The sequence below is a fragment of the Pseudophryne corroboree genome, chromosome 5, assembly GCF_028390025.1.
Source record: "Pseudophryne corroboree isolate aPseCor3 chromosome 5, aPseCor3.hap2, whole genome shotgun sequence".
NCBI lineage: Eukaryota > Metazoa > Chordata > Amphibia > Anura > Myobatrachidae > Pseudophryne > Pseudophryne corroboree.
The window spans coordinates 621,475,512-621,501,551 of NC_086448.1; the positions used below are offsets into that span (position 1 = coordinate 621,475,512).

A 26,040-nucleotide genomic window follows, 5' to 3' on the forward strand; every position below is an offset into this window, starting at 1 on the left:
AGGGAGAGCTTCCCCTGGATTGGCTGGAAGAAACAGGAACTATGCTTAAAACTTGGTCTCCAACATAGCGCGCCCAGTAATGCAGACCTTTTTGCAAAGCCACAATGCTCACTGCCCCTGGTCTCCTAACAACGGCTCAGCAAGAGCGACCCGCTGTAGCGGCGTCCCGCCGCCACGAGCGGACCCCCTCACCGCCGCTACTGCTGCCCACGGATCCGGCGCAGCAGCCCACCTCTGCCGCTGACCACACATCGCCAAGGAAGCCAGCCCCAGTGTACCGGTAAGACTCCGGACGCTGACATCTGTGCTTTATAAAACTGAAGACCCTTAACGTAAAAAACAAGAGTTATGGTAGACTTACCATGGTTAACTCTGTTTCTCCGAGGTCCACAGAATCCACATGATATACATTGGGTTGCAGGTGGTGTTACAGGATCAAGCACCAAACAGTTAAACTTTTGAACTCTCAGGATGCCTCGGTTCAGCCTTCCTATAACCCAGCCCCTGGCCCAGGGAATTCAGTTTTGTCACTAAGTCCAAGGCAGAAGCAGGATTTAAAAAAACCACACACACTTCCACACCAGACGGAAGGTATTAGTAAGTGTATAGATTCTCAAATCAGGTGCATCAGGGTGGGCTCCCTGTGGATCCGGTGGACCTCGGAGAAACAGAGTTAACCATGGTAAGTCTACCATAACTCTCGTGTTCGCCTTTGGGGTCCAAAGTAGATCCACAGGATCTACATTGGGATGTTCCAAGGAAGCTATTAAGGGAGGGGACGCTCCCGATTTGACAGGAGAATCCTACGCCCAAATGCGGCATCCTGAGAGGCAAAGGTATCAAAGGCATAATGTCTGATAAATGTATTTATGGATGCCTTGCGGAGTTGCTCAGCTGAGGCACCATTGTGAGCTGCTCATGAAGGACCGACCGACTGAACTGGTAGAATGGGCAGAGACATTATCCTGCATAGGGAGATTGGCTTGAGAATAGGCTTCTGAGATAGTCATCCGATGTCATCTAGCCAATGTTTGTTAATTGGCAGGCCATCCTCTCTTGTGGGATCCATGTAGGACAAAGAATGCCTGTTCTTCTGATGGCACTGGTACGATCCACATAGATCATAAGTGCACAAACAGAAAGATACATCAATTAGAAGGCTGGACCTACTATTTCTTCATTAAGATGGAATTTTGAGACCACCTTAGGAAGATATCCAGACTTGGTTCAGAGAACCGCGCTGTCTGGATGAAATACCAAGAATGGAGGACAACACAAAAGTGCCCTTAAATCTGATACTCTTCTAGCTGAAGCAAATGCCAGTAGAAAGAAAACTTTAGATGTCAACCATTTGAGATCCACCCATTGCAAGGGTTCAAATTGGGCAACTTGAAGCACCCTGAGAACCAGTCCTAGGTCCCAATGGGCTGTTGGAGGTACAAATGAAGGTTGAATGTGAAGCACTCCCTGGAAAAAATGCGATCATGATGTAGATTTGTAATTTTCCTTTGGAACTATATGGTTAATGCTGACACTTGTACCTTTAGAGAGGTTAGGCGGAGGCCTTGGTCCATTCCAGCTTGAGGGAACGCTAAGATCCTCAAATGACTTTGGGTCATAGTTTCTGGCAAAGCACCACTAGAAATAAGCATGCCATATTCGGTAATAGATGCTAGCTGTGGATGGTTTCCTTGCTTTAAGCATAATTTGAATTATCGCCTATGAAAAGCCTTTCCCTTTTAGGATGGCTGTTTCAAGTGCCATGCTGTCAAAGACAGCCGATCCACGCGTGTGTAAAGACGGACCCTGAATCAGTAGATCTGGTTGTTAAAGCAGTAGGAATAGAGTGTCCACGGATAGCCTCTGCAGATCCGTGTACAAATTTAGTCTAGGCCACACCGGAGCTATTAATATCACTGCGCCCCCTTCCTATTTGAATTTTCAAATCACCATGGACAACAGGGAGATTGGTGGGAATTAATATGCCAGATGAAATTTCCATCTCACATCCTCAAAGACAGCTTCGGGATCCTTTGTTCTTGACCTGTATACTGGTACCTTGTTGTTCTAACGAGACGCCATAAGGTCCACTTCCGACAATCCCCATTTGTTTACCAGAATCTGAAAGACTTCTGGGTACAAGGCCCATTCACCTGCATGAATGTTGTGCCGGCTGAGGAAGTCCGCTTCACAATTTAGGACAACAGGAATGAATACTGCGGACATGGTTGGATGATTAAGTTCTGCCGGCTTTAATGTGCGGCTTACCACCATTGCCATCCGACTGCAAGTGCTTCCTTGGTGATTGAGGTAAGCTACTGCAGTGGCATTGTCTGTCCAAATCTGAACTGTTTTGCCGTGAAGCACTTCTTTTGCCTAGATTAGCACCATGCAGTTGGCCAGAAGTTCAAGGACATTGATTGGCAGACAACTTTCTTCCTCGGTCCAACAACCCTGGAAAGAGTATTGCCCTGTTACGTCTCTCCAGCCTTGGAGACTGATGTCCATTTTCAGAAGCAGCCAGTCTGAAATCCAAAAGGGTTGCCCTTTGTCCAAGTGGGACGTCTGTATCCACCAGGCTAATGACTGACGTACTTCCAGAGGCAGTGTCACTGTCTGACTTCTTATCGTCTGATGCTGTCCATTCCATCTGGAGAGGATCAGATGTTGAAGGGATCTTGAATGGAATTGGGCATTTTCTTCCATATCGAATGCCGAGACCACTGATCCCTGCATCCACACTGCTGCATGTATAGATACTCTTCGACTGTGTAGTAATCCACAAATTCTCATCTGTATTGTGGATATTAAGTCCAGGGGCAGAAACTTTTTCTGAGGACTGGTATCCAATACAGCCCCTAGGTGCATCATCCATTGTGCTGATGGAACTTGTACTATCACTCATGATTGTAGCAAATTCTGTATTGCATTTTGTAGAGCCCTGGCCTTCGTTGCCACTGATGGCAGGCAGGTACAAAAGAACTGTTGAGGGGGCGCTTGTTGAATGATCAGGCATACCCGTGAGACACCACTTCTTGCACCCAGGTATTTTTTGTGGACTTCTGCCAAACCTGTGCAAATTGAAGAAGTCGGCCACCCACCCTGGGTTCCCCCAAGTGGAGGCCCGTGCCATCAGGCAGAATGCTTGTCTTCTGGTTTAACAGTCAGTCGTATGGCTGACCAAGCCTATTTGGCCTTAGTCTTAACAGTTGTATTTGATTGAGACTGTTTGACATAAGCCTTTCCCTTTGCTTTACCCTTGGGCCAAAAGGACTGGAAAGTAGAAAATTTAGGTTTTGATGCGCTGATGTTGAAGGAAACGGCCCTGATTTAGAGTTTGCTTCAGAAAATAAAATGTTGTCCAATTCTGTTCAAAACAGAATATTTCTGACAAAGGGTAGGGATTCCAGTACCTTTTTGGATTCCGTGTCAGCCTTTCATGAACGAAGCCAAACTGCTCTGGTAGCTGCTACAGAGGGATCTGAAGCTTGAGAAGTTAATATACAGTACCCATATGTAGGGCTGCCTCTTCCATATAGGCAGCTGCTTGCTTTATATTAGTTATATGGGATAATTGTTCTCTCATTCCATGAACGGAGATCTCATTCTCCAAAGCTTCCACCCAGCCTGTCACGGCTTTAGCCACCCATGCTGTGGCCATAGCTGGTCTTGTACTTGCCCCTGTTACAAAATGTGTTTAAGACACATAGCAAAGGAGCTAAAAAAAAAAAAAAAGAAGGCTATAGAAAATAATACAAGTTTTACCACGATGTTTCTACGGCTCCTGCCGCAACAAACAAAAAATTTAATTTCCTGGGTCAGAAGGTGGGGTTATAGGGAGGTTGAACTGAGGCATCCTGGGAGCTCAAAACTTTAACTGTTTGGTGCCCAATCCGCTCATGCCACCGACAACCCAATGTATAACCTGTGGATCTACTGTGGACCCTGAATGAGAAATATAAAATGTAGATGTAGGAGTACAAAAGGGGAGGTGTGACAATATGTTTGAGAAGCCAGCTCTTTGTTGCCTCTGCTTACCTGCTACAACTGGTAGTCACTAGGACCCAGAGTGGCTGTTTCAGAGGAGCAACCTCTGACCTGTGTCTTCTTCTCATGCTTGTCTCCCATTTGCCTCCTTTCTCCTTATCTGACCTAGTGGCCTTGCCCATGCGTATCTCCCGCACATCAAGAGTTCCACAGGGAACCTATTACCACTGTGTCACCACTTACATATTTCCATATTGTGAGTGCAATACCTGGTACACTACAGTGCCTAACAAATGCTCCTGGTTGCAATGGGAGAGCCCCCAAAAACTATACCTGCTATAAATCCAGTGTTTACCTGTTTTTGTTTCTACACCGGCGCCCCCATCCCCCCTTGACCAGTGTTCCTGGCGAGTGCCAAAACCCTAGGTACAGCCTATATATCTATATTATACACACACACATATATACACACAGAGTAAAAACCACAGCACTCACCGCACCAGAAGCGGGGCACAGCTATGCACTTACCACTCACAGGGTGGGGTGCATGTAACACTGCACTCTCCACCACAGAAGCGGGGTACACAGCTGTACTTACCACTCACAGGGCAGGGTGCATGAAGCCCATGACCACATCGCTCTAATAAATACAAACAGAGAACCCAGCACTCACCAAAGTAAACTCACTTATCCTCAACAACTCAACAAATAAACGATGGGGGTTTAGTTGGTGGATTGGCCAATGCACGGAAGCCTGTATACCGATTCAAGGTACCCCACCTTCATACAGGTCCTACACTATCACAGAGTCTTAAAACCTGACTACCACACTGCTGGCGAGTGCCAAAACCCTAGGTACAGCCTATATATCTATATTATACACACACACATATATATATATATATATATATATATATATACACACACACACACACACTATATATGGAGTATTTGAACAACTGACCATTACACCAACAGGGACTGTAGTGACATTTTATTCAAATACATATACTTTATTATGAAGTTTGCACACCTTTTGCAGCTATAACAGCTTCCACTCTTCTTGGAAGGCTTTCCACAAGATTCTGGAGTGTTTCTGCGGGAATTTGTGCCCATTCATTCTATAAGCATTTATGAGGACAGGCACTGATGTTGGATGAGAAGGCCTGGCTCGCAATCTCCGTTCCAGTTCATCTAAAAAGTGCTCAATTGGGTTGAGGGCAGTGCTCTGTGCAGGATGGTTAAGTTCTTCCACACCTAACTCATCAAACCATTTCTTTAGTCCTTGCTTTGTGCACTGGGGCACAATCATGTTGGAATAGAAAAGGGAATTCCCCAAACTGTTGGCACAAAGTTGGAAGCATAGCATTGTCCAAAATGTCTTGCTATGCAGAAGCATTAAGAATGCCCTTCACTGGAGATAAGGGGCCTGAAAGACAGCCCCATACCACTATCCCTCCTCCAATAAACTTCACAGTTGGCACAATGCAGTCAGGCAGGCAATATTCTCCCAAGCATCTGAAAAACCCAGACTCACCAATCTGAATGCCAAACAGAAAAGCGTGATTTGTCACACAACAGAACATATATTTCCACTGCTCCACAGTCAAGTGTCTGTGCTTTACACCACTCCAACACACGCTTGGCATTGGACTTGGTGATATGAGGCTTGCACGCAGCTTGCCTGCTGTGGAAACCCATTCCATTAAGCCCCCGCCACACAGTTTTTGTCCTTACATTATTGTTAGTGTAAGTTTGAAATTCTTCAGCTATGGAATCAGCACAGCATTGGCAACTTTTACGCCTCATGCGCATTAGCAGTTGTTTCCGCTCTGTGATTTTACGTGGTTTTCTACTTCGTGGCTTAATTGCTGTTTTTAAACGCTTCCACTTTCTAATAATATCACTTACAGTTGACTGAAAAATCCAGCAGGAATGAAATTTCACTTGTGGCATCTTATCACAGTACAACACTTGAAGTCACTGAAGTCTTCAGAACAACCAATTTTGTATCACAAATGTTTGCAAATGGAGACTTCATGGCTATGTGCTTGATTTTTATACACTTGTGGCAATGGGTCTGATTAAAAACACCTGAATTCAATAATATGTATGTATGGCTGTATGTGTATTCATTTATTGAAGAGTCCGAGTTGCCGCACCTTGTAGAGATTATATATATATATATATATATATATATATATATATATATATATATACATACATATACATACACACAGGTTGAGTATCCCTTATCCAAAATGCTTGGGACCAGAGGTATTTTGGATATCGGATTTTTCCGTATTTTGGAATAATTGCATACCATAATGAGATATTCATGGTGATGGGACCTAAATCGATGCACAGAATGCATTTATGTTTCATATACACCTTATACACACAGCCTGAAGGTCATTTTAGCCAATATTCTTTTTCTCTGACGTCCTAGTGGATGCTGGGAACTCCGTAAGGACCATGGAGAATAGCGGCTCCGCAGGAGACTGGGCACAAATAGAAAGCTTTAGTACTACCTGGTGTGCACTGGCTCCTCCCCCTATGACCCTCCTCCAAGCCTCAGTTAGATTTTTGTGCCCGAACGAGAAGGGTGCACACTAGGGGCTCTCCTGAGCTTCTTAGTGAAAGTTTTAGTTTATGTTTTTTATTTTCAGTGAGACCTGCTGGCAACAGGCTCACTGCATCGAGGGACTAAGGGGAGAAGAAGCGAACTCACCTGCGTGCAGAGTGGATTGGGCTTCTTGGCTACTGGACACCATTAGCTCCAGAGGGACCGCTCACAGGCCCAGCCTTGGAGCTCGGTCCCAGAGCCGCGCCGCCGGCCCCCTTACAGAGCCAGAAGCAAGAAGAGTCCGGCAAATCGGCGGCAGAAGACATCCTGTCTTCCACAAGGTAGCGCACAGCACTGCAGCTGTGCGCCATTGCTTCTCAGCACACTTCACACTCCGATCACTGAGGGTGCAGGGCGCTAGGGGGGGGCGCCCTGAGCAGCAATAGAAATACCTTGGCTGGCTAAAAATACATCACATATAGCTCCTGGGCTATATGGATGAATTTTAACCCCTGCCAGATTTTCACAAAAAGCGGGAGAAAGGCAGCCGAGAAGGGGGCGGAGCCTATCTCCTCAGCACACAGGCGCCATTTTCCCTCACAGCTCCGCTGGAAGGACGTCTCCCTGACTCTCCCCTGCAGTCCTGCAATACAGAAACAGGGTAAAAAAGAGAGGGGGGCACTAATTGGCGGGTTATTAACAATACAGCAGCTATAAGGGAGAAACACTTATATAAGGTTGTCCCTATATCTATATATAGCGCTCTGGTGTGTGCTGGCATACTCTCCCTCTGTCTCCCCAAAGGGCTAGTGGGGTCCTGTCCTCTATCAGAGCATTCCCTGTGCGTGTGCTGTGTGTCGGTACGTTTGTGTCGACATGTATGAGGAGGAAAATGATGTGGAGGCGGGGCAATTGCCTATAATAGAGATGTCACCCCCTAAGGAGTCGACACCTGAGTGGATGGCTTTATGGAAGGATTTACGTGACAGTGTCAGCTCCTTACAAAAGACGGTTGATGACATGAGACAGCCGACTAATCAGCTAGTCCCTGTCCAAGCGTCTCAAAAACCATCAGGGTCTCTAAAAAGGCCGTTACCTCAGGTGGTGGATACTGACGTCGACACGGATACTGACTCCAGTGTCGACGGTGAGGAGACAAACGTGACTTCCGGTAGGGCCACACGTTACATGATCACGGCAATGAGAGAGGTGTTAAACATTTCTGATACTGCAAGTACCACTAAAAAGGGTATTATGTGGGGTGTGAAAAAACTACCTGTAGTTTTTCCTGAATCAGACGAATTAAATGAGGTGTGTGATGAAGCGTGGGTTTCCCCCGATAAAAAACTGATAATTTCTAAAAAGTTATTGGCATTATACCCTTTCCCGCCAGAGGTTAGGGCGCGTTGGGAAACACCCCCTAGAGTGGATAAAGCGCTCACACGCTTATCAAAACAAGTGGCGTTACCGTCTCCTGATACGGCCGCCCTCAAGGAACCAGGTGACAGAAAACTGGAGAATATCCTTAAAAGTATATACACACATACTGGTGTTATACTGCGACCAGCAATCGCCTCAGCCTGGATGTGCAGCGCTGGGGTGGCTTGGTCGGATTCCCTGACTGAAAATATTGATACCCTGGATAGGGACAGTATATTGTTGACTATAGAGCATTTAAAAGATGCATTTCTATATATGCGAGATGCACAGAGGGATATTTCCACTCTGGCTTCAAGAGTGAGTGCGCTGTCCATTTCTGCCAGAAGAGGATTATGGACGCGACAGTGGTCAGGTGATGCGGACTCTAAACGGCATATGGAAATATTGCCTTATAAAGGGGAGGAGTTATTTGGGGTCGGTCTATCGGACCTGGTGGCCACGGCAACTGCTGGGAAATCCACATTTTTACCCCAGGTAGCCTCTCAACATAAAAAGACGCCGTCTTATCCGGCTCAGTCCTTTCATCCCCATAAGGGCAAGCGGGCAAAAGGTTCCTCTTTTCTGCCCCGGGGCAGAGGAAGGGGAAAAAGACAGACACTTCCCAGGAACAAAAGCCCTCCCCCGCTTCTGCCAAGTCCTCAGCATGACGCTTGGGCCTTACAAGCGGACTCAGGCACGGTGGGGGCCCGTCTCAAGAATTTCAGCGCGCAGTGGGCTCACTCGCAAGTGGACCCATGGATCCTGCAAGTAGTATCTCAGGGGTACAAATTGGAGTTCGAGACGTCTCCCCCTCGCCGGTTCCTGAAGTCTGCTTTACCAACGTCTCCCTCCGACAGGGAGGCAGTATTGGAGGCAGTTCACAAGCTGTATTCCCAGCAGGTGATAATCAAGGTACCCCTCCTGCAACAAGGGAAGGGGTATTATTCCACGCTGTTTGTGGTACCGAAGCCGGACGGCTCGGTGAGACCAATTTTAAATCTGAAGTCTTTGAAGACTTACATACAGAGGTTCAAATTCAAGATGGAGTCACTCAGGGCAGTGATCGCGAACCTGGAAGAGGGGGACTATATGGTGTCTCTGGACATCAAAGATGCCTACCTCCATGTCCCCATTTACCCTTCTCATCAAGGGTACCTCAGGTTTGTGGTACAAAACTGTCACTATCAGTTTCAGACGCTGCCGTTTGGATTATCCACGGCACCTCGGGTCTTTACCAAGGTAATGGCCGAAATGATGATTCTGGACACAGTCCAGAAAAAGGTGTTCCTTCCGGAGGAGAAAGCCAGGGAGTTATCCGAACTGGTCAGAAACCTCCTGAAACCAGGGCAAGTCTCAGTGCATCAATGCACAAGAGTCTTGGGAAAGATGGTAGCTTCCTACGAAGCGATTCCATTCGGCAGATTCCACGCAAGAACGTTCCAGTGGGATCTGCTGGACAAATGGTCCGGATCGCATCTTCAGATGCATCAACGGATAACCCTGTCCCCAAGGACAAGGGTGTCTCTTCTGTGGTGGTTGCAGAGTGCTCATCTTCTAGAGGGCCGCAGATTCGGCATTCAGGACTGGGTCCTGGTGACCACGGATGCCAGCCTGAGAGGCTGGGGAGCAGTCACACAAGGAAGAAATTTCCAGGGCTTGTGGTCAAGCCTGGAGACATCACTTCACATAAATATCCTGGAGCTAAGGGCCATCTACAATGCTCTAAGCCTAACACGACCTCTGCTTCAAGGTCAGCCGGTGCTGATTCAGTCAGACAACATCACAGCAGTCGCCCACGTAAACAGACAGGGCGGCACAAGAAGCAGGAGGGCAATGGCAGAAGTTGCAAGGATTCTTCGCTGGGCGGAAAATCATGTGATAGCACTGTCAGCAGTGTTCATTCCGGGAGTGGACAACTGGGAAGCAGACTTCCTCAGCAGGCACGACCTCCACCCGGGAGAGTGGGGACTTCACCCAGAAGTCTTCCACATGATTGTGAACCGTTGGGAAAAACCAAAAAGGTGGACATGATGGCGTCACGCCTCAACAAAAAACTAGACAGGTATTGCGCCAGGTCACGGGACCCTCAGGCAATAGCTGTGGACGCGCTGGTAACACCGTGGGTGTACCAGTCAGTGTATGTGTTCCCTCCTCTGCCTCTCATACCCAAGGTACTGAGAATCATAAGAAGGAGAGGAGTAAGGACTATACTCGTGGCTCCGGATTGGCCAAGAAGGACTTGGTACCCGGAACTTCAAGAGATGCTCACGGAGGACCCGTGGCCTCTACCTCTACGAAGGGACCTGCTCCAGCAGGGACCCTGTCTGTTCCAAGACTTACCGCGGCTGCGTTTGACGGCATGGCGGTTGAACGCCGGATCCTGAAGGAAAAAGGCATTCCGGATGAAGTCATCCCTACCCTGATCAAAGCCAGGAAGGATGTAACCGTGCAGCATTATCACCGTATTTGGCGTAAATATGTTGCGTGGTGCGAGGCCAGGAAGGCCCCTACAGAGGAATTTCAACTGGGTCGTTTCCTGCATTTCCTGCAAACAGGACTGTTTATGGGCCTAAAATTAGGGTCCATTAAGGTTCAAATTTCGGCCCTCTCGATCTTCTTCCAAAAAGAACTGGCTTCAGTTCCTGAAGTTCAGACGTTTGTCAAAGGGGTGCTGCATATACAGCCTCCTTTTGTGCCTCCAGTGGCACCTTGGGATCTCAATGTGGTTTTGGGGTTCCTAAAATCACATTGGTTTGAACCACTCACCACTGTGGACTTAAAATATCTCACATGGAAAGTGGTAATGCTATTGGCCCTGGCTTCAGCCAGGCGCGTGTCAGAATTGGCGGCTTTATCCTATAAAAGCCCTTACCTAATTTTTCATACGGATAGGGCAGAATTGAGGACTCGTCCTCAGTTTCTCCCTAAGGTGGTTTCAGCGTTTCACCTGAATCAGCCTATTGTGGTACCTGCGGCTACTAGGGACTTGGAGGACTCCAAGTTGCTGGACGTAGTCAGGGCCCTGAAAATATACGTTTCCAGGACGGCTGGAGTCAGAAAATCTGACTCGCTGTTTACCCTGTATGCACCCAACAAGCTGGGTGCTCCTGCTTCTAAGCAGACTATTGCTCGTTGGATTTGTAGTACAATTCAGCTTGCACATTCTGTGGCAGGCTTGCCACAGCCAAAATCTGTAAAAGCCCATTCCACACGGAAAGTGGGCTCATCTTGGGCGGCCGCCCGAGGGGTCTCGGCTTTACAACTTTGCCGAGCAGCTACTTGGTCAGGGGCAAACACGTTTGCTAAATTCTACAAATTTGATACCCTGGCTGAGGAGGACCTGGAGTTCTCTCATTCGGTGCTGCAGAGTCATCCGCACTCTCCCGCCCGTTTGGGAGCTTTGGTATAATCCCCATGGTCCTTACGGAGTTCCCAGCATCCACTAGGACGTCAGAGAAAAATAGGATTTTGGTACTTACCAGGTAAATCCTTTTCTTTGAATCCATAGGGGGCACTGGAGTACTCTTGGGGATATGGACGGGCTTCCGTAGGAACAGCACTGAATATTTAAATTTAGAACACTCCACCCCTCCATATCCCCGAGCACCTCTCAGTGTTTTTTACTGAGCCGAACAGGAACTATAGAGATGTTGACAATGGAGTATTACTTATAACATAACTGACAATAACGAAGTTAACACATAACGTTACTGACAACTAAACAGTTGACACCCTAACCAGCACTTGTAATTTGAACCAGTCGGTGAAAGTGTGTTACCATAAGATCCTAAGAACTCACCACAACTAGGTAAAACTGCTCTGGGTGGGCGTCCAGTGCCCCCTATGGATTCAAAGAAAAGGATTTACCTGGTAAGTACCAAAATCCTATTTTCTTTATCATCCACTAGGGGTCACTGGAGTACTCTTGGGACGTACCAAAGCTTCCCTTGTGGGCGGGAGAGCTGTTTGGCACTTGTAACACTAGGCGGCCAAAGCTAGATGCTGATGCCGCAAACGTATCAAACTTGTAAAAGCGCACAAACGTGTGCACTGAAGACCATGTAGCCGCACGGCAAAGCTGCGTCGTAGAAGCCCCACGACCCGCTGCCCATGAAGTTCCCACAGAACGTGTGGAATGAGCGGTTACTGACGTAGGCGGTTGTAACCTAGCATGAAGGTAAGCCTGACGTATGGTCAGTTTTATCCATCTAGATAAGGTTTGTTTAGACGCTGGCCAACCTATCTTGGCAGCATCATAGAGAACAAACAACGTATCCGTCTTACGAACTGAAGACGTTCGGGATACATAAACGCGTAAAGCGCGTACCACATCAAGAGTTCCAGAATGTGCTGTCAACACAGGAACTACTATTGGTTGATTGATGTGAAAAGATGACACTACCTTTGGTAAGAAAGCGGGATTCGTCCGAAGTTCCGCTCTGTCATCATGAAACACCAAATACGGTGCCTTGCATGACAAGGCACCCAAATCCGAAACACGCCTTGCCAAAGCTAAGGCTAGAAGAAAAATTGTTTTCAAAGTGAGAAACTTTATATCCACTTGCTGTAAGGGTTCAAAATATGAAGACTGTAAGAACTCTAAAACCAGATTCAAGTCCCATGGCGCTGTAGGTGGAATGAATGGAGGCTGTACTCTGAGGACACCTTGGAGAAAAGTGCGTATAGACGGCAATAGAGCCAATCTTCTTTGAAAGTAAATTGACAAGGCAGATACCTGCACCTTTAGTGTAGATAAACGCAGTCCTCCATCTAACCCTGTTTGTAGAAATAACAAAAGGCGGGATAACTTGAAAGCGGATGTCGGAAACTTCCGAGCTTCACACCAACCTATATAGGCACGCCATATTCTGTAATAATGAGCTGCCGTAACCGGCTTCCTAGCTCGTAACATGGTTGGTATAACCGAATCTGGAATGCCCTCTCTTCTTAAGAGGGCGGTCTCAACAGCCACCCCGTCAAACGCAGCCGCGCTAAATCGGGGTAAAGGAACGGACCCTGTTGTAACAGGTCTGGACGCAGTGGGAGCGGCCAAGGATCGTCTGCGAGTAGTCCTCGGAGATCCGAGAACCAAGCTCTCCGAGGCCAATGAGGCGCCACTAGTATGACTGTGACCGACTCTCTTTTGATCCGTTTTAGCACCAGAGGGAGCAACGGAAACGGTGGAAACAGATACACAAGACTGTACGGCCACGCGACAGTGAGAGCATCCACCGCCACTGCCTTTGGATCTCTTGTTCTGGACACATACTGGAACGTTTGGTGATTGTGTCGTGACGCCATCAGGTCCACCTGAGGATAACCCCATCGCTGAACCAACATGTGAAACACTTCTGGATTTAATGCCCATTCGCCTGGATGAAAATCCCGATGACTGAGATAATCCGCTTTCCAGTTGTCCACTCCCGGAATGAACACGGCCGACAATATCACCTGGTGACATTCCGCCCAATTGAGGATTCGAGCTACTTCCCGCATTGCCATGCGGCTTCTCGTTCCTCCTTGTTTGTTGATGTATGCGACCGCCGTCGCATTGTCTGACTGCACTTGGACCGGCTGAGAGCGAATCATGTGCACTGCTTGTCGTAGCGCATTGTAAATTGCGCGGAGTTCCAGGACATTTATAGACAGCAATTTTTCGTGATCCGCCCAGAGACCCTGGAGCTGACAATTTTGAATTATCGCTCCCCAACCTCTGAGACTGGCGTCCGTAGTTAGAATTATCCAATTCCAGCCTCCGAACCGTCTTCCTGCGGTTAAATTGTGTTCCTTGAGCCACCAGAGCAGAGATACTCTTGCTCTTGGCGACAACCTCACCCTGTGGTGAATCTGCAGATGCGAGCCCGACCACTGGGCGAGCACATTCAGTTGAAATGGACGAGAGTGAAATCTTCCGAACTGAAGCGCCTCGAAAGCTGCCACCATTGTGCCTAAGAGGCGAATGCACAAGTGTACCGACACTGTGCGTGGCTTGAGCACTAATTGTACTAAATGGCGCAGAATTTGTACTTTCTGCTGTGGTAGGTAAATTCTTTGATTGACCGTATCGAGAATCATACCTAGGAACTGAAGGCGTTGAGACGGAATTAGATGTGATTTCTTGAAATTGACAATCCAACCGTGGTGAACCAGTACATCGTATGTTTGCAGCGCATGTTGGAGAAGTATCTGTTGAGACGGAGCTTTGATGAGCAGATCGTCTAAATATGGAACTATTGTCACTCCTAGGGATCTGAGATGAGCTATCATCACAGACATCACTTTGGTGAATACCCGAGGCGCTGATGACAGGCCAAACGGTAGAGCCTGAAACTGGTAATGGTTCTGGCGTATTGCAAACCGTAAGAATTTCTGATGAGGCTGCCAAATTGGAATGTGTAAGTACGCATCCTTGAGGTCTAGCGCAATCATAAATTCCCTTGGCTCTAAACCCGCAATCACCGAACGTAGAGACTCCATCTTGAATCTGTAGTAAGTTACGTACTGATTGAGCCCCTTTAAGTTCAATATTGGTCTGACTGAGCCATCCGGCTTCGGTACCACAAACAGACTTGAATAATAACCCTGACCCTGTTGGTGTACAGGGACCGGAATCAAAACTGCCGAATCCAGTAGGGACTGAATGGCAATTTGCAGAACCGTCCTCTTGTCGTCCGACAGAGGCAATCCTGTCTTGAAATACCGCAGAGGCGGAAGACAGTCGAACTCTATTTTGTAACCTTTTAACACTAAATTGCGGATCCACCCATCCGCGGATGTGTGGAACCACGCCACATGGAACGTCTGAAGGCGTGCTCCCACAATTGGAGAACCTGGTAGCCCGTCATGCCACTGGCTTGTCGGTAACCTTAGCGTCCTGGCGAGTTGTGTTGGTTTGTTGGAAACCACGTCCGCGACCACGTCTAGCAGGCGTGGCTGATCCTCTGCCACGTCCTCGAAAGGGCTGAGGTACCTTCTTCTTGGAACCGGTGGAGGCAATGGTAAGAAAACAGACTTACCTCCCGTAGCCTCCGCAATCCATGCGTCCAATTCTGGACCAAACAACTTCTTGCCATCGTAAGGCAACGCCTCTATACTTCGTTTGACCTCTGCCTCCGCATGATAAGCACGCAGCCAGAGTGCTCTTCGTGCCGTAACTAGCGACGATGAAATACGAGAAGTGAGCTGACAGACGTCAGTAGACGCTGTACAGAGATACTCTACAGCCTCAATCATTTGATTTACAAGAATTATCAGGTTTTCGTCATGTAAAGCAGATTTGAGTTCTGTAAGCCATATTATGAGCGCCTTAGTGACCCAAATGCCAACCAATCCAGGTCTTAGCATCACACCTGCTGCTACATACATGGATTTTAGCATAGTTTCTATCTTGCGATCTGAAGGATCTTTAAGCGTAGTAGCTGCCGGCACTGGTATGGTTAATTTCTTGGTAAGCTTGGACACTGACGAATCAACTATTGGTGGATTCTCCCATGTACACGTTACCGAGTCTGGAAACGGATAACTAGACTTAAATCTGCGAGGTATAGAAAACCGTTTATCTGGATTCTGTCGTGTTTCTACTAACATCTGATTTAGAGAATCCGACACAGGAAAACTTATTGGCGTCTTCCGTCGTTTCGTAAATACGACCTGATCATTTGTGAGAGGCTCCTCAGTTTCAGGAAACCTCAGAGACTGACGTACCGCTCTGATGAGATCATCAATGCCGGAACTGTTAAAATCCTCGCCATCTGACTCCACTTCGCCCTCCTCACCCTCACCTTGTTCCGTGAGGTCTGGCATGGAATCGTCAGAATGCAACATAGCAGAAACTGGAAAATCATAAGACATATGAAATTCATCCCGTTTACCCAAAATGGATTTGGACCTTACGCAAGGCTGAGACGCCTCCGGTAGTTCTGACGGCCTCATCCTAGACTCAGATCTTACCGTTTCCCGCTCCCGACGAGCGGCGGTCAATTCTGATTGTAACCTATCCAGTACATTTACTAACATACCCCACGGAGGGTCCGGTGAGGAAATTGGTTGTAAAACTGGAGCAGAAATGGTATTCTGAACCGAATCCACAACACATACTGTACATGTGGTAGATCCATCCGGTAACACACTGCCACAGACTTTGCAATTATGCTTTTTAGTTTTTGCTGGTGCCTTACTCATTATGGCGACAGACAATACAATACACAAAAAACAGACCCTTGCACGACTCAGTAAAATAGCAGTAAGGTGTCTCTGTATATAAATCTGGCCAAGTGCAGTACACGTGGCCAGTACTATGAAATGTGATCCCAAATTCCCACTAACACCCCTGCGCCTCCGGTGGAGTAGAGATGTAGGACAGGAACGTTCTGGAAACACAGGAGAAAGACACAGGAAGCATGGTTAAAATGGCTTCCATGCTTATACATATGATCACAGTGCAGTTTCATATTGATATTATTAACAGCCTGTGTAATCATTATAAAACAGCCTCCCTGCCAGTGTAAACATCATTATATAGTTATATGTGCTATACTATCTCCAGCCTGTTGCTGCTGTCCTTTCCTCCCCCCTCGCATCTGCTCCATAGCGTGCAGTGCGGGCCGGGCAGCGGCACCCCGGGACCTGGGAACGCGTGTCAGCGCTATGGGACCCGGGCAGCAGCGTTGAAGAGGCGGCCGGAAGTGCGGGAAAAGCGGCGGGCGGACCCGTTGAGAGATTTACGGGTACCCTGTACGAAGCGCCGGAGCAGCGGGAGAAGCGGCGGCCGGACCCTTCAGAGACGCGGGAGCAGTGTAGGACAGTGGCGCTATGTTCCCCGGCGGCCGGAGCCACTGCGGCGTACAGACGAAAGACACCAGCGCCTTCCCCACACGTCGGGGCGGCAGCGGAAGCTGACCGCCCCGTTCTCCCCCCTCACATACCTGATTAGTTGTGGAACACGTCTATGATGAGGCTCCGACGGGGCTTCTTAGTAAGCGCCGGCCAGCCTGTGCACACCAGAACTGTGTGTCTGTGTGGCTGTGAGGGAGCTCTTTCAGAGAGGCCCGACACGCCCCTGCTGCTATCAGCAGCTGCACTATCCCTGACCCTGCCTTTTGGAAGGGGGAAAGGGATGTAATATAGAAAAAATAAAAATAAAATAAAAATTCTTCAAAGTAATCGTGACTTCAGTCACAGAGCTGTTGCTACGTCTAGCACAGAAAAAACACTGAGAGGTGCTCGGGGATATGGAGGGGTGGAGTGTTCTAAATTTAAATATTCAGTGCTGTTCCTACGGAAGCCCGTCCATATCCCCAAGAGTACTCCAGTGACCCCTAGTGGATGATAAAGAAATAAGAATTTACTTACCGATAATTCTATTTCTCATAGTCCGTAGTGGATGCTGGGCGCCCATCCCAAGTGCGGATTGTCTGCAATACTTGTACATAGTTATTGTTAACTAAATCGGGTTATTGTTGTAGTGAGCCATCTTTTCTAGAGGCTCCTCTGTTTATCATACTGTAAACTGGGTTCAGATCACAAGTTATACGGTGTGATTGGTGTGGCTGGTATGAGTCTTACCCGGGATTCAAAATCCTTCCTTATTGTGTACGCTCGTCCGGGCACAGTATCCTAACTGAGGCTTGGAGGAGGGTCATAGGGGGAGGAGCCAGTGCACACCAGGTAGTACTAAAAGCTTTCTATTTGTGCCCAGTCTCCTGCGGAGCCGCTATTCCCCATGGTCCTTACGGAGTTCCCAGCATCCACTACGGACTATGAGAAATAGAATTATCGGTAAGTAAATTCTTATTATAACTTTGTGCATTAAACAAAGTTTGTCTACATTCACACAATTCATTTATGTTTCATATACACCTTATACACACAGCCTGAAGGTCATTTAATACAATATTTTTAATAACTTTTAGTATTAAACAAAGTTTGTGTACATTGAGCCAACAGAAAACAAAGGTTTCACTATCTCACTCTCACTCAAAAAAGTCCGTATTTTGGAATATTCCGTATTTCGGAATATTTGGATATGGGATACTCAACCTGTATATATATATATATATATATATATATATATATATATATATTTATTAATTAGTACAAAAGATGGTCCAGCACTCCTGCTCCTCCTTGGGTATCAGCTCTGGTGCCATCCTTAGGAGAATGCAACTCCAAATACAGACCAGATGGAAGGCGGCACTCAGAGACTTTCAAACACAAATTGTGTTTGCTGTGTCCTGAAGAAGGGAGTTCGGCTCCCGAAACGTTGACTAACATTAAACACGTTTTGGCGTTATGTATTGGAGTTGTGAAAGTCTCTGAGTGCCGCCTTCCATCTGGTATTTTATATATATATATATATATATATATCTACATATATATATATATATATACATATACACATACACATATATATATATGTGTATGTAAACATACATATATATATATATATAAAACAATGCAAGGGTTGCACAATATTGCGCATACTATTGTACTTGTCAATCTATGATTTTTATTATTATAATAAAACAGTTTGACATCATACATCATGTAATCGGTCATTTCCCCTTTTTTTGCTTAATGTTTGCAGCGCTTTTAGATTTCCCACCACAAGGTATATGTAACCAAGGTGTTTTTGACTTTTAAATTATTGCAGCTTTAAATCTACAGCCTTAATATGCAGTCAATTAAAAGGGCAGGAAGTCTTTAAAACATACATACCTGGAAACAACTTTAAATTCACTGTCTGACTGCCTTCCTTTAAACCAGGCAGAGTCACTTTCAGAGTGAAATTCTGTTGAAAATGAGATGACAGACATATCCAATAAATACAAAAAGAACTTGGTGCTTATTCTTCACAGGGTTTCACTGGAGAACACCTACTTCAGTTAGATGTAAAGGTGCATACACACAGGTAAGATCCTTGCTATGGCAGATTGTGACTAAACGATTTTCCTTGAACTCCTCCAGAGCCCAGAAGCACAGATTTTGACTATCTGTACTTTTGATTTTGTCAATGTACGATTTTGACTATACTTTGTACTAGATAGTACACTAGTCAAGATTGACTTGCCTGCACAATCTATCTAGCCTTGGGATACCGAACCCGCGGGACTGCGCATCTGGATCGAATCGGTATTGCAAGCAGCCTAACAACTTGCGATTTCCAATAACTTTCCATGCGATTTTTACTATATAGTCAAAATCAAAGAAAGAAATCTTACAGTGTGTACACACTTTAACAGTAATAAATAATATGGTTTTCTTAGGACAACAGTTACGAACTAGAAATTTTGGTGATTCTATATATAAAACAATTGATTTTACACATTCACCCACTGTTTGTGAGTGAGCCTGACAAGTTTGATATAATAATTTATATAAATACTGTATATGTGTAATTCCTATTAATATATACCATGAGTTTTGCCATCATCAGTGATAGTTGACTATTTTTGATGTGAATACTTTAGCGTTCATTAGGAAAACTAGTGTACTACTGTAAAAGAAAAGTAAAAATTCTATTGTGTTCACTGTTCAATGTGGCATGTATTCTCATGGTCCTCATGCTTTGCTGTCTTGGCAAAGGTCCCTTTAGGATCAAAACATTGACAATAAGTATGATCAACCTCTGAGTACATGAAACTACTGCTTGGCTTATTTGCATTTAAACTGGGGAGTGCCAATCTCTTACTGTGTGTGCGCGCTTGTGTGTATATACATATATATATACACACACACACACACATATATACACACACACACACACACACACACATACATATATACACCAATGTTGCCCTCTGTACAGATAAGGAACAGAGAACAACCCTGTCTTCACATTCTACGTTTCGTTTTATTTCAACCTTTGTCAGGAATAAACGATGGTACACACGTCTTACTTGTACACATAAATTGACAACACATGAACAGCGTACACAATGCCCCAGGACTAATTACTATAAGACATCAACTCCAGATAAGCCTGTCCAGGTGAGTACGAATCACGGCTTAAGTGCTACCATCACCATGGAAACAAAGTGCACAAATACATTATTCATTACAACCCAATACATTTTTTCAAATGGAAACATTGTAAATGTTCACAAATTTCACAGTTGCAATTGTGGAGAGTTGCAACAAAAATATATACAAAATGTATCTCATAGCCTGACTGCACTAACAGCAACTATACCAAAAATATTTTTATTATAAAAAGATAAACAACTTTATAAAAAGCATTTAAGTGAAAGTCTCATTACGGCCGTTCAGGGAAACAGTGTTGAATACATCTCGGTTCTTCCTGTAATAAAATTTTACCCCTATTGCCACCTCTTTTACAGAAAGGAACATGATCTAACATTTTATAACGTAGTGTAGATAAATTATGCTGAAACTGTTTGAAATGTTTATCTACAGGCTGATCAACAGACTTACCCTCCAAAGTTTGTTTAAGCTATAATGTGGAGACAGGGATGTTCTCCGTTCTTTATCTGTAAAAGGTCCATGAGTGCCGGTAACATTGGTGTATATATTTGCTATTAGTCGGTAATTGTAAGCATTCTTAAGTAAATAGCAGATGGGGAATTCCTACCATACTTGAACACACTCTCTCCACTTTAGTTCTGTGGATGGCAGTTCAGTTCCTCAGGATGCCACAATGTACATGGCCGTAAAATCTGGAAATCGGGAAGATGGAACAAGCACCTAATAGTATAGTATTTTTCATTCAAATACAGAAGTCTGTACTTGGATGCGTAACAGATAACCTATTGATACAGGCACATCAAATGAAACTCTCGTACTCTACAAGTAGTAGTAGTAGAATCTGGAAATAGGGAAGACGGAACAACCGCCTGATTGTGTATGTGTATAAAAAATACTACACTAACAACCAAACAAATAGGTATTCTGCGTACCAGATGAGCTACAAGTACAGGCACATCAAATGAGACTGCCTTCCTCTACACTATTTATAGGCATGTCCGTGTTATTCAATCAATGCAATTTATTGACTTGAAGATCCTCTGATGGTCATCAAGGATATAAATAGTGGCGAGGAAAGTCTCATTTGATGTGCCTGTACTTATAGTTCATCTGGTACACAGAATACATATTAATCTGATTGTTTGTGTATGTGGACAAAAATACTACACTATATGGCAGTTGTTCCATCTTCCCTATTTTTTTGATGTGCCTGTATCGATAAATTATCAGCTACGCAGAATACCCATTTGTTTGTTGTCTGTTGAATGAAAAATACACTGTTAGGCGCTTGCTCCATTATATATATGGGGATTTAAAAAGAGCCCTAACAATTTACAGCATGAGCCTGGAAGTTTCCTGGGAGTGTAACACTTATTTAACCCTGCCAACCCAGAGAAATACAAGCAGACAACCCCTGGTGCTGGATTTCACTATACCATATGGACCCCACAATCGTGGTCTTCCAGTCAAAGTGGAAACCCAGACATGCTGTTTAGTGCTGTGACCTAAGGATTTGGGTGAATTACAAAGTCTCTTTTTACCTCCACATTATTATGGTCAGAATCTGTAGTCTGAGGTAACCATTAATGATATTCAGGCATGATGTATGTGTTTTCTGCAAGCAATTGATTTACCATTACTAAGACCACTGATGCTGCTAATTCATTAATGAAGTCAGCACATGAGAATAAAGTGCAGAATGTCTGCAATGCATACTTTTTATTCATCTGACATGCAATGATTACACTCTAGTAGCGAAAAATGTATTGCAGGGAGTCTCAGTGCTATACTTTGGCAAACTTGATGTGATGCGTTTGTTTAACACGGCAGCACAGAAAACAAATGAACATTCCATAGAAGACAATGTGCGCAACAAGTGTGTTGTGTGATATACAAGTTACCTTTCCCTGGCAGTTCACTTGTCCTCTAGCAGTCACTCCCTTAATAATCAATCTTGGCATTTTGCTTAGCTCTTCATAGTCAAGTGAAAGTTCACTGGATAAACCGAAACAAAATAATTATGTTAAAATATAAAATATTATGTTGCATTTATAAAGCATACAATCTAATACAGAGCTGTGCAATTAGAAAAGGGTACATATAAATTAACGGGATCCGGTATTTAGGTCGACAAGACTTAGGTCGACAGTGTCTAGGTTCGACCATTAATCGACAGTAAGTAGGTCGACATGGTTTCTAGGTCGACAGAGACTTCAGGTCAACATGACAAAAGGTCGACGTGAGTTTTTTGCATTTTTTTTTACTTTTTCATACTTTACGATGCACGTGTACTACAAATGGGAACTGTAACATGTGGCGAGCGCATTGGGATTGCCTGTTACCCTACGAAGAAAATGACAACAAATTTTTTTTTAAACTCATGTCGACCTACTTACTGTCAACCAATAGTGGTCGACCTAGACACTGTCGACTTAAGTCTATTCTATCTAACATACCACACCCATAATTAACACATATGCAGTGTAAAAGAAGAGAGGGGGGGGGGGGGGGGGGGAGAGAACAGACTGTGAGAGCTTACATTCCAAAGGGAAAAAGGAAACAAGTGGTAAATAAGTTATGGGCTGCATGTATCTGCAACAATTTCTGGCTTTAACAGTTAACCATAAGCTTCAGGAAACACACACAATATAAAATAGATTCACAATAGACACAAGTGTTACCTAGCTTCCAGAATTGGATTGAGGTCAGTTGCTGGCAATGTGGAATGACCATATTCATCTTGCATGTTTAAAGGGATGTTAAATGGAATTCCAATTCGAATTGTAGTATCCATAGCATCCACAGAAAACTTAAAAGGTTTACCCTCTTGGAAAAAGAATTTAAAAAAAATTAAAAAAATAAAAAAGCAGAAAATGAAGCACAAATACACATATAGGCAAAAACCTACTGTGGTTAATATAAAACAAATGGACAGCAATTTTTTTTTTTATTTTTTTTAACTATAGACATATTGGCCCGGATTCAAATGTTATTCCTCCCCTCACAGCTACGATCGTGCCCGCCGGCGGTATTCTTATGTTACTGCCGACAGGCGCAACAAGATCATTTCAGCTCGTTACCCCCGGAGGTAGTGAGGTGAAATGCGTGCAGGGAGACCCGTTTGGGCGTACAAACGGGTCTTTTCACGATCGCGCCCATTAGTTTAGTCGAGTTGCATGAACAGTTGAATCCGGCCATGTGTATGTGTGTGTGTATATATATATATATATATATATATATATGGAAAATCTTCTCTCCATGGTTCATGTACCTGTAATATTATATTTATCATTATTGTTGACTTAAAATGAATATTGTATTACAATATATCCATTCCAATACACATTTTTGTTTTTTGGATTTATTATCTACTATGATCTATACCTCGTTATATAGTGAATTATTACTTCCTGAGTATGGGAAGACCAATTTTAATATTTTAAATGAGCTTGATATTCATTTGTTGTGACTTTCGATTATGAAGTCTGATAGTAATAATATGTACGGGTGCAGCATCTCTACTTTTCATTTCTGGGAGTGACCATCTCCATGATGGCTTTGTGGTGCCCGTCAAGTGCAGAGAGACTTTGCAATATTGCCTGCCTCGCTATGTGTGTCTGCAGAAACTGAATTTTACAGATCAGTCATATGCACAGACCTAATTAGCCTAAGAAGCAGACATGACTGCAGCAAAAGATGCAGCTGTGTCTGTGTGCAATTCTGAATCCGGCTAAGAGTTCCCATGGTACTATAGTACCCTTTGGACAAGCATATAACCGTTATAATGCAAGTTTTTTTTTTACTTTTACATGATTGCAAGCAAGATAACTGGTTTCTCAAACTGTGGCCTGTTAAAATAATCAGGGCCTTCAAGATCTCATATGAGACTGGGTACAGGGGTATGACCAAATCCAAAAGATGTGACCCCCCCCCCCCCACCTCCCCAATGGCACAGCACGAGCTGCAAAGAGGGTACATTTGTTTCCCCATTTATAAGTAGTGCACAGGCTATGGTCATTATATGGATATTATTTGTATATTTGTATTTTTTATATATTTTCACCATATGTAGTTTGTGGTTTTGGTATGTCCACAGATGGCAGGTTAAAGTGGCAACAGTGGACGGTTCCGTGCTGAGGCAGAGCCAGTCTTCCGTAGACTGTGTGGGTGCCCCCTGGAGGAGTTGCTGGCGGCCGGGCATCTGGGTATTGGTAACATTATTTAAGGTAAACGCTGGTAATTACTGTTTATGTATCCTGATAACAGATTTTTAATAAAACAAAACTTTGATGAATAAGGATAGGCGATGACTTATTTGCAAGTACGGTCACATGGGAGGCATCAGCTAATATACAGTATTTGCTGTCCATAATAACCATGGAAGACAGTATAGTAGTGTGCACAGTGAGATGGAGTAATGCTACAGTACGCTGCAACCAATAGATAAGTATTACAGTAGCTGCAGCAGCAGTCTCAGAGTCCTAATGCAGCTGCAGCACAGTGGCATTGCCATAACACTTACTTGCTGTGATCCGGTTGGCTCCGTCCCCTGTTGAAACCCCACCCCCTTATGCCTTGATCAGCTATGCGCATGCACACTGCTCTTGCGGCCCCAAACAGCTACTATGTAACGGCCTGGTTCAGCCTGTCACTTCAAGGTAAGCCACTAAATTTATAAAGAAAAAAATCTAGCTGTCTAAAGGACATAGGAAATTAGGGAGGTACAGTATGACCATTCAGGTGTGTGGTGTGTTTTTTTTTTCCATACTCTAGTGCTCGTGTACATTACCCAAAAGATATGTTGAAAAATTGAGGAAAACTGGATTTTTACTTTGAGTGTAATGCCATGGCTGGGGAATATAGTCTATAGGACGTGGAGTTGTCTTTTTGCCAGCCACCTGGAAGCAGCAGGGCCTATACCCATTGGTCCTGTGCTCTCCAATAAACTATCATATTCAAAATGTAGTCTAATCATTAAATAAACCAAAATGTAAGCTAGACACATGAACAACAGCTTACAATAAGCATCCCTTTGACAAAATGGAAAAATCCATTTTCACCAACTTTGTTTTTAAATATTGTGTTATCATAGAAATTGCATTATCAGATGCTACAAATAAATATGAACAAATAATGTAACTTATCTATAGACCAGTGTGTAGTAACTTTACAAAACACAATAAATAAACACTCACCCACAACTTTAAACATGATCCTTTTACATGGCAGCAATTTTCCTCCATAACTGTCAGCATTACTTTCATTTAAAACGACTTGAAGTTTTAGGGTATACTCTCCAAGTTTTGTGATATTCTCTAAAATTATTAGAATTATTGTAAACAACATAAAGCAAAAAACATGCAATAAATAATTAAATTATAAAAAGTTCCAACTACATCTCAGGACACATTTGTACTCTATGTCACAATAGCTGTCACACAAGAATCTATATCTAAAATAGAAAAACAAACTATACAAAAAAAAAAAAGTTAGGCTACCATATTATAAGTTAGATTACATGTAAATTTAAAATTTTACAGCAATTCAATTGCTTTTTAAAACATACTTTTTCAGATTCTGCATTTTTTAAATATTGGTGTTAAATTGTATTTAAATTTGTTTCAGCATGTACTGTACATTGCCAAAAGGGTTGGGAACCACTGTTCCAGATGATACTAGCATGTTAGTACTTACCCATTTTCTTAAACCAGTATGGCCATTTGCCACCATGCTGACTTATATGGGAAATTATTTCGTTTTCTCCACTTGGTGCTTTAATAAAGATGAAGAAACAAAATGTTATTAACAAAATCATGCCTTTAATAATCTTTATGAGAATATATTATAACATACATATGTATCCTCATGCCGACAGGAAGTTGCAAGTCAAACTCCAGTAACATGGCTCCATGGCATGTGCCTTGTATTTGATATGACAGCAGCTTACATATTCATTACAAGTATCTGCCATTTCTATTTTCTTTGTAAGTGGGACTTTAAAAGGAGGCAATACCACTGGTATCGCACAAGACACATTTTAATTCCTTAAGGCAATGGTTCTCAAACTGTGTCCCGTGGCACCCTGG

The 26,040-nt window shown here is 44.3% G+C and overlaps 1 protein-coding gene across 1 annotated transcript in view; it reads right to left on the reverse strand.

The window, feature by feature from the left end:
• Window positions 1-26,040, reverse strand: part of SMCHD1 (structural maintenance of chromosomes flexible hinge domain containing 1) — an 838,152-nt gene that overhangs the window by 316,937 nt on the left and 495,175 nt on the right. The window contains exons 18-22 of the mRNA XM_063923554.1: window positions 25,649-25,726; window positions 25,150-25,269; window positions 22,636-22,780; window positions 21,856-21,949; window positions 18,689-18,761 (exon numbers count right to left, since the gene is read on the reverse strand). Coding sequence (XP_063779624.1) covers window positions 18,689-18,761; window positions 21,856-21,949; window positions 22,636-22,780; window positions 25,150-25,269; window positions 25,649-25,726 — 510 coding nt within the window. The remainder of the gene's footprint in view (window positions 1-18,688; window positions 18,762-21,855; window positions 21,950-22,635; window positions 22,781-25,149; window positions 25,270-25,648; window positions 25,727-26,040) is intronic.